The 10,105-nt window shown below is 37.5% G+C and overlaps 1 protein-coding gene across 1 annotated transcript in view; it reads left to right on the top strand.

Moving 5' to 3' along the window:
- The window catches only part of LUZP2 (leucine zipper protein 2), a 148,570-nt gene that overhangs the window by 95,800 nt on the left and 42,665 nt on the right, over positions 1–10,105 (top strand). Inside the window, exons 6-7 of the mRNA XM_014309621.2 lie at positions 178–240; positions 4,949–5,011. Of these exons, the coding sequence (XP_014165096.2) occupies positions 178–240; positions 4,949–5,011 (126 nt within the window). The remainder of the gene's footprint in view (positions 1–177; positions 241–4,948; positions 5,012–10,105) is intronic.

The raw sequence follows: 10,105 nt of genomic DNA, 5'->3' as shown, positions 1-10,105 counted from the left end.
AGAGGATACTGTGCCTTGATTAATCTCTCTTGTTTTATTTATATCTTTGTTGGTGACTTGAAGACGTTATCATATAAATAAATAAAGTCAGTATGGTTAAATAGTTAAAGGGTCCCTTAATATTTTAGTAACACTTACTAATAAACTATTTTGGTTATTTTTTTGTCCCATTCTTAGAACAAAAGCCTCAAAAACAAGCTCTTGTCAGGAAACAAGCTTTGTGGTATGCACGCAGAAGAGGTAAGGAAGATTCCTCTCTATTCTAAATCTAATGTACCCAAAAAGTTTGTATCAAAGTGTTTTGTACTGAGGCTCTGGTGTATTATACAGATACAGAGAAAAAAAAAGGTATATATTTATGTATATATATATAGACCAGAATACAGAGTATATATTATGCTTATGTGGTGAAGTGCTGTCATCCCAGTTAATTTTTGTGACTTCACAAGAAGCAACTGAAATGTATTAGAAAACAAGTTGCAAACTCAAGTTTTAGAGAAATACAATCATCTGGATGTGCCTGTGATATAACTCTATAGATATATACATCTATAACATATATACATCTGTAACATATAAAACTGATTTCATTTACATGAACTCCATGTCTACACTAAGCCAGGAATTGCCAAAGGTCCATTTTGAAATTAACATTGAGCCAGGAAAGGTCTATTATTATTGATTCCCAGAGTGTTTCATTATTTCAAGGGAAAAAGGGTCACCGTGAAACTGAAGGAGAGAAACCTCCCCTCTGCTGAAGAGTGAGATAGATAGTCAATGATACAAAAGCCCTATTTTTGGCAAATTCCTCCATGTAGAAGTACCTGCAGTCATGTGAGCATTCCCCTTATTTTTCTTTTCATTTTAAAAAAAACCTATTACATGTGAATCTGATTTACTCACATTACTTTAGTCTGGGTTTTTTGCATATATAATTTCTTTTAACATCATTGCACCTTGCCAGAATGAAACCAAAGCATAAAAATTTCCTCTGTACTAAAATTTTCCTAATGATTATTGAATGCATTTTCTTCATTAGAGTCTCTACCTTTTAAGTTAGAGATCAGTACTTAGGTGGTCAAGTTTCTGATAAATTCTCAAAGGTAGGAAACAATAAGGTTAGGAGTATTTTTTTTAAGTCTTTCAAAATCTGTTATCTTCCTTTATCCCCATTGTTGGTCTCAAACGTGTTGCAGTGTAGGAATACAGATGTATTTTCTTCCCTTCTTTACTGCTTAAAAGCCAGCAGTGTGTACAAATACCCTTCTTTTTCAAGTGTATTGGGTTTGCAAGGGAAGGTTTTGGTAGTGGGGAGAGCTATTGGGGTGGCTTATTCTGGGAAGCTTCCAGAACTGCCAGTGTAAGCCAGCTTCACTATGCACCTGCCACTGCCCTGGGCTGAGACAATCAGAGATGGTAGTAACCCCTTTGTGATCATATCTTTAAATAAGAAAAAAGTTACTGCACAGTAATAATTGTTGATAGAGAAGAGGGGTGTCGCAGACCTCTTTTCGTTAAAAATTCTTTCTTAGGATTTTATTCCTGAGAAGCTGAGAGGCCTCAGGAACAAAATGTAAACAATGATTATCTGCTGCTGTGGAATGCAACAGGTGGATCTGTGATTGGCCCATCTTAGATGTTTATAATTAATGGCCAATCACAGCCGAGTTAGCTTGGACTCTCTGTATGAGACACAAACCTTTATTATTCATTCCTTTCTATTCTCAGCTTAGCTAACCTTCTGAGATGAAACTTTTCCTTCTGTTCTTTTTAGTATAGTTTTAATGTACTGTATATCATAAAATAATAAATCAAGCTTTCTGAACATAGAGTCAACATTCTTGTCTCTTCCCTCACCTGAAAACCCCTGTGAACACTGTCACAGAGGGGAGTGAGAATATGTGGAAGAATCTCTGCAGATAGCAAGGTCCATGCAGAAGGAAGGAGAGGAGCTGCTCCAGGCACTAGAGCTGAGATGCACCTGCAGCCTGTGGAGGAGCCCCATGTCACAGCAGGTGGATGTCCCTAAAGAAGGTTGTGACCTTGTAAGACACCAGTTCTGGAGCAGGGAGCTGTGGGTCCATGGAGAGGGGAGCCCAGGCTGGAGCAGGTTTCCTGGTGGGACTTGGGACCCCATCCTGGAGCAACCTGTTCCTGAAGGGCTGCACCCCATGGAAAGGGATGGTGCTGGAGCAGTTTGTACAGGAATGTAGCCCATGGGAGGGACTCACAATGAACAAGTTTTAGAGGACTGTTTCCTGTGCAAATACATTTACCCATGATGGAGCAGAGGAAATCCTCTCCCCGAGGAGGAAGCAGCAAGAGAAATGTGATTAACTGGGGGCACAACCCTCATTCCCTCCTGTGCTGCTGAAGGAGGAGGAGGTAGAAGCTGGGAAGTAGAGGGGGGAAGCTGTTTTTAAGATTTCTATTACTTCTTATTATCCTGCTCTGATTTTGATTGGTAATAAATTCAATTAATTTTCCGAAATCAAGTCTGTTTTGCCCATGATGGTAATTGATGAGCAACCTCTCTCTATCCTTACCTCATGAACCTTTTGCTAAAAGGTAGAGACTCTAATAATCATTAGGAGAATTTTAGTACAGAGGAAATATTTTATGCTTTGGTTTCATTCTGGCAAGGTGCAATGACCTTAACAGAAATTATATATGCAAAAAACCCAGACTAAAGTAATATGAGTAAATATTTTCTGTTCCTTGGCCAGTTGAGGAGGGAAGTGATGGAGTGGCTTTGGTGGGCACCTGGCATCCAGACAGGGTCAAACCACCACACCTAGCTGCATAATACTTGAATCTTTGGTAATTAACTTGAAGATCTTTTCTCTGATTATGCCTGTTTTAATATTTGCATCTAAGGATGAAGCTTAAGGATAATTTAATTTTATTACAGTGTGACAAGCCCTGGCAGTCAGAGTTCTTTGGAAAATTAAAAATAAATTAAGTTATAGTCAAGACAGCAGATTGTGAGTGTACTTCAAAGTGTGAGAATCTCCTACTTTATGAATCATCCTGGCCAATTTGCAGCTATTAACCATGGTTGTTGGAACAAGCAGAAATGCTACTGGAGCATCCTTTTTTTGTGCTCATTTTGCCAGTTAAGTTGTGCCAGCCAGAAGAACACAGTGTGTTTTCTGTTTTTAATAAGTTATGCTTACCAAGCATAACAACTGTGTGAACTCAGTATCCTTTCAGGTATTATATCCAATACCTTTTGTGGGTAGGATTGCCTGCCAGGAAGCTCCTGCTTTGTTTTGCTGCCTCAGGCTGCATGCAGACAGACAGTGAGGGGTTCCTTGTTGTCTGGTTGCTTCAGTGGGAGCATGCTTGTGATCCTGCACACTTTTAGCATGTCTGGATCTTCTTCTCCAAGAAGGCAGGGCCTTGGAAGGAGCAAGGCAGAGTGGTGCAAATTTTGGGATTTCCAGGACACTGAAAGGGACGCATGCCAGGGAAAGACTACCAGACTCTGTATTTTAGAGACCTGTGTTTAATGGTAATTTGATCTGACTAAGAGGTCCTCTCCCTTGAAGCACAGAAAATCCGCAAAATAACCAAATTTTATCACAAAGAGTTGCAGGTCATACACATGCTTTTGACCTGCACTGAATGTATTTAGCTTTATGACTCTTAATTTCATCACAGGCTTCATATTTAGCAAATGAGTTATACCTTAATTATAACTCTCAGATTCCTCTACAGCCTATTTGGATACCTTGCATATCACAGAAACTGTATATTTTATTAAACACAGCCTTCAAAATAATTAAAATTGGTGAACACTTTCTCACTGGTTTTTAGATGATGTAGAATATATTCCACAGCTCAATTAATTGTATTGTCCAGGTCAGAGGACAGTGCTATTGAATGAACTAACAGTGAATAAAGTCACAGAACAAAGAATTCTGCTGGACTGATCTTGGCTATTAGTGTCAGATTTTACAGAATGCCATAACCCGTTTGGCCTTACTATTTAAACATTTAAAGCAGGTTCTAAAATTTTCGATTCCTTAGATTTCATTCAGCCTTCCCAAAAGTCTGTCATTGAATTTGACTGCATCAATTGGAAAGAGATAAAATCTTTCCAAAAATTCCAGCTTAAGAAAGATATACTGCTTTTGTAATATCTTATGTTTATGGAATGCTCTTTCAGTAAATGTGAAACAGACTTCTAATCCATTCCAGGGACTTCAAAATACTTGGCATTAATTAATACCAAAAAATTTATTGAGTATCAGTTGGGACTGTGGATTTTATTTAAAAAAATATTACTTTGAGAGGATTCTTAGATAAATGGGGAAATAATGTTCCTTGGATAGTTGGGTTTAGTACAAAAAATCCATTTCTATTTATTTTGTATAAATAATAAAATAATATATAGACTACTACTTAGAATTATTTTAAGGATATATGTAGCAATATATAAAGTAAATATCATCTTAAACTGCTATAAATAAGCATACTATGCCTGTACTTTCAAGGGAATGGTTACAAACTGAAAAACTAGTTCCAAACTAGTTCCTTTGGATGCCACCTGGAACACCCTGATCTTTACAAAGACCTGTATAAGCCTATGGAGCCTCTTTACTTCTAAGAATAAGATTGTTTGCTTTGGAGGTGATTCCTTCAGTTATGCTTCATGGAAAGTGTTAATAACAGCTCATGTCTAAAATGTGTAAGCCCAACTGCTGTTCTTTACAGTACTAACTCAGATATGTGCTTTTGGTGGGTGCCATTTTGCATTTTCCTTGGTGCTTTTGCTTGGTTTGGCTTGTGAACCTGGAAAAGCAATTGACGATTATTTGGAGTGGGGTGTTCTAGATTTTAAATCTGATCTAGGTTCTGCTGTTCTCAGAATTTACAATGGTTTTTTTAATATTTAAAATTTAAAAAAAACCCCAAAACCTGATTTGATTATCCTCACTTTCAGTCAAAAAAGATCCAAGCCCAGCTGAAAGAGCTTCGTTATGGGAAAAAGGATTTGATTTTTAAGGTAAGTTTTATTTCACTATAGTTAGCTAAAGTATTAGGGTTAATATAGCATTGGAGTAAAGTAGGAATATGATAGCTGCCTTTATTATTGCAGTTCTAAGGAATAAGTTTGTTCTGAAAAGAGCTCAAAACACCAAGACAGACTTTATACCATAATGCATTTTCAGAAATATACTTATATCTTTGTGCTCACAACAAGCAAAATTCTGGGTTACTGCTGATGAATAGAGCCTGTTGCCCTATTCCATACATTCTGTAACATGTCTTTCATGTTTCTAACTGAATGATGTAAGAATATTTTACAGATGCTTCTTGTTTTTCCTTTAATTAGCACTCCTCCATGGCAAAGTCAAGTATTGTTAACATTTAAAGCAAATCTCTGTGTTTGTGATAAGCTTGAGCAATGTAATGTTCCTTAGGTCTGAAGATTTAAGAAGAAACTTCTGTTGCTTAAACAATCCAAATGCAGTCTGTTCTAGCTAGCACATTTTAAAAAATAATAAAAAAATTTAAAATAAAGGAGGGGAAGACAAAACATAAAGACATTGCTGAAGGGCATCAAGTCCTTGTATACACAGGGAGAAGTTAATCCCTGTCAAAAGGAAGAGGAGAGAGATGCAGGTCACCTGTCTGAAGGCTGTTAATGGTCCTTTTATATATTCCCAGCATAAAGGAAGGAGATGAAGTAGTCATCTTCAAAGGGACTAGACCTAGAATTACTTACAAAGTCAATTCATGTCAGTATGAGTTCCAAATTGTCTTCTGGAAGTGTTTAACTCTCTCTACTGTGTGTCTGTTGTATATACAGTGCTGTAAATATGTGAATATAGAGTAATGTAGGCCATTTAAAAGACAGTGTGATTTCTGTGCTTTTTTTGCCTCTTTTTGTTTGGTTTTTTTTAATACTTAAGTTTATTCCAAGGTTCTTCAGGGACATTTATTTCTGGTCTCCAAAAGACCAAAACCAGGGAAACAGATATAGAGACAAAAATTAAGTATATTGTAGATCTAGGCATTTAAATTTTAACACCACCTAGCATTAATAAAAGTTACACATCTGTCTTCAGATTCAGTATAATGGAGAGCTTGAGCAGAGGTAAAGATCAAAAATTCTAATCTTGCCTTACTGTGAAAATTTGTTTTCTTTGGCTGAAGCAGTAGGATTGCTCAGCACTATTATCTGCTGGTTGTTTTCATTATGCTAATATACAGTGGTCCCAAAAAAGGATCTGAGCTATGGTAGGGTGTATACTAATGCTTAGCAAGGGAACTCCTGCCAGGTGCTACCCACCTGAGAAAAGCTTACAGAAGATGAAAATGGGAACATAAACAAGTGAACATGGCAGAAAGGCTGTGCAGCGTGTCACAGACTTACCTGCAGTGAAATCCACCTTCTCCTGATGCTACTTCAGTGAACTGTGACCATGTAGTAGTTAAGGCACACATGTAGAGAACTGTACTGAAGGGAGGAATTGTGTGAATGGGAATAGGTGTGGTTTCATCTGGCTGGATATGGCTTTCTCCATCATAGTCTCCACTTCAAATCCTTGGAGCATTATCTTCTGAAGACTATGTCTGTATTTGACCACATGAATTACACCTTAAAGTCCTTGATTTACATTGAATAGACATAGTTCTTTGTCAGACAATCCCCTTTTCCTGATCCAGAGATGGAGCAACTGAGAGGCCTTTTAAAAACTTTTATTCCATTTTCTGTCTCATGAGAAGGGTGAGACAGTAGAGAAGTTATAATTCACGCCATCACAATCAGAAGCCAACTATTTCCTAATTACAATACATTTTAAGTGTTTCTTGGCCTATCAGCTTTAGCCACATCATGTTGTAAATGCCTTAAAGCCAATCATCTAAAATTACCCCTCGTGGGTCCCACTACAGTGCATCTTTCACAGTTCCATTTCTCCAAAGTATCTAGTCTTATTTGCAAGGCCATCTTCTGAAACTTGTTTCTAGCTCCATTTCTCTCTCAAGAATATCTCTCCTATTCCATGGCATTTCTAAGTCAGAATTTCTTGTCTCAAAGTTTGCATACATATGCACAGTGTGTGGGCCTGAGAGCTCTCTACAAATCCATTTCCTACTGTTCTTGATTATCAAGGAACACTAGAGCCACCAGCTGAGATATAGGTCTCAAATTAGGTAGTGTGGGTTCTCCTCTGAGTGCTCTTATTGCAAAATAAGGATAGCTACTTGCCTTCTAGGTAAACGATGATCTAATGTAATTAAAAAAACTAAGAACTTCAGATGGAGAATGTTGGTGAATTGTGGATTCCAAAGTCCCACATACTGAGAACTATGTATTATATATTTATATGCAAATAATTGAAACATCTCTTGGCAGTGTGCAATTCTGTATGAGATTGAATGCCTGCTTTGCTAATATTGATATATCCTTTATATGTAACCAGAAATATATTTGTAGGTTTATTCATCAGTCTTTTTCCTGTCCAAGACAATTTTATTTGTGAAGCAGAGGGAGCAGCAACCTTGTGCTATCCTCCTAAATCATATGAGATGGGGGAGGGTAGGTTCAGTGTTTGTGTGTGTTTCATATCTGAAGACAGACACACAAAGCAGAGTAGAAGCCTGGAGAGTTTTTAAAATATCTGCTTGTACTGAGTGGAAGGTAAAACAGTGGGAGGAATGAACCCAACACAAATATCTTGTGAAAGATTTCAAGTCAGAGCTACAATTTAATAGGAAAATTACAATAAAGGCAATAGTACAGAAACAGTGGTTTAAACTGACAAAGTCAGAACACAGCCTGGTGCCCTGTTGGTCAGTGTGGTGGTAGCAGTCCAGTTAAATGGTGGTTGCAGTCTGATTGGAGCGATGGATGTGGTTTTGTCAAAGCAGCGAGCCTGTGGAAAGGTCTGGTCCTTCTCTGGAGGTCCAGTGGTGGTGGTGGAGAATTCTTGTGATTCTTGGGACTCCGGTGGCACGTGTCATCATGTCCCAAACCCCAGATTGTATAGAGGCAGGGGTGTTCAGTACCTCCCCTAGGATGGGGAATTGCACAGTGGGTTGGTGTGACTCTGGGAGTCATTCTGGTGAATCCTTGATGGCAAATTAGCAGAGAGGACCTCTCAGAGTGGCTGCTGCTTCCCCAGGAGTTATCATGGTTGAGTCATGGCAGAGATAGAGAAACAGTGCTCCACCCACCTTAGCAGTCCATCAGAAGGTAATTAATGTAGGTGGTGGTGGAATACCTACTTTGGTTACAGCCCATATTGTAACCCAGGACCCTGCTTGATCAGAGAGGCTGCTAGGTTTGGGCAAGAACAGGTTTCATTTCTAATTGCTTTGATACTGGAAACAGAACAGATTTAATGTTAGCATTGCTGTTGTGGCTCTTTTATGAAGCTGTTACTCTTTCTGATAAATGGAATGGAAAGTCTTCCTGTCAGTGCAGCATGAATGTTTGGGATAAAATCCTGGCTGCTAGCTACTTCCACATTACTGGACTTTTACCTTTTCCCCTTCCACTCCCTTCCCATCCCACTAAACTTTATTTTCTGTGTGGCTTACTGAGGATTTCAGGAAAGTCTGCTCTCCATATAGATCTGAGCATTGCAGTCTTCTTGGAGCAGTTCACCAGAAGGATGTAAGCTGCAGGCTATTGGATTTCTAAAGTGCATGAAGGAAAGCTGCAGTTCATGTCCATCAAAATAATGCTTTCTCTGAAGATATCAATTCTGAAGATATATGTGAAATAAATAGGGAGGGATTGTTTGATTTTTATTTTACATAATTGACATCAAGAAACTATTTCTTAAATTCTGGTACCTATTGCTGTCAATAGCTCTGGTCTGAACTAGACCTCTGGGGATTAAGTGGGAGAGGAAAAGAAATGGGAAAAAGGCAGTTTTCTCCTTAACATTACAATGAATTGGTAGATGATATCTTCTTTATCATATCTTACTAACACTTCTTATGTTTTCCAAGTGTTTTATAATCTAGCTGATTAATTAGGGAGCATATATGTGTGTGTGTTTATATTTTTAAACTCTCCCTATGTGATTTAAAGCCATGGAACAGATAAGTAATGAGCATCACAAAAATTAATTCATGCACCCAAGGTTATAGAGCTCGTCAGTATCTCTACAGAGATTATAATTTGAGTTTCTGTCTCTTTTTCAGATTTCAGTCCCTTAAAGTATGCAGCATGTTATCCTTAAAGAATTGACCCAAGCTGAAATTTGCTTTGTATTATAACGAGAAAACCAGGAAATTATTAATAAAATTGCCACTGAATGTTCTTAATTTTATCACTGCCTCTGTAAGTAGGTATTTACTAGTTCTGAATGACACTACTGAGTTGCAATAATTTAAATTATCATCCTAAACTCTTGATTCAGTGAAGCACTTCTAACTTTAAGTGCTTTGCTAGATTGAGGTCTGCATTTGTTTTAGGCATTACAGACCACTTCTTTTTAAAATTACTTCTCCTTCATCAACTCTCTTCTCATTTTGGGCTATATTGCCCTGGAAGAAGTCTCATGTTTTACTAAAATAGGAAAGAATTAAAAATAGTTTGGTTTATTGTTCATGAAATCCAAATGTGTAGATATGATCGTAATAAGATATGAATAAAAATAAATCCAACGATGATTTCCAACGTCAGTTTGTACAAGTACCTTGTATTATTGAAATTCCTCTTGTAAATTTAAAAGGTGGCCATGCTTCAGTGGTATGGTTTGAGTATATCTTTTTTCTAAGGCTTGTGCTGCAGATTCAGACATATTTGATCTACCACTTCATCTCTTTTCCTTTTTGTTCAAATTCTAAGACAAAGTATCTTGATAGGCAGTCCTAGAAAAACAAGTTCAAATGTGAGTAGCAACTAACAGCACCTGGCCTAACAATGTATTTGATCTTTGTTCCATGGTAGAACTTAACTTTAAATAAGCAAGCAAATAGGATTGGCTATTATAACTAATAATACAACAATTTAATACCTTAACAAACACTTATTAGATTACAACAAGTCAGGTAACTGCTAATGTGTATTCCTTAGATGGATTTACCATGAGTGCCATGGTTTATAACTTTGCACCTTCTTCTGAGGAGCAAACCC

The sequence above is a fragment of the Geospiza fortis genome, unplaced genomic scaffold (assembly GCF_000277835.1).
Source record: "Geospiza fortis unplaced genomic scaffold, GeoFor_1.0 scaffold165, whole genome shotgun sequence".
In the NCBI taxonomy this organism is placed as follows: Eukaryota; Metazoa; Chordata; class Aves; order Passeriformes; family Thraupidae; genus Geospiza; species Geospiza fortis.
The sequence above is the reverse complement of the archived record's forward strand: the minus strand, read 5'-3'. Positions and strand labels throughout refer to the sequence as shown.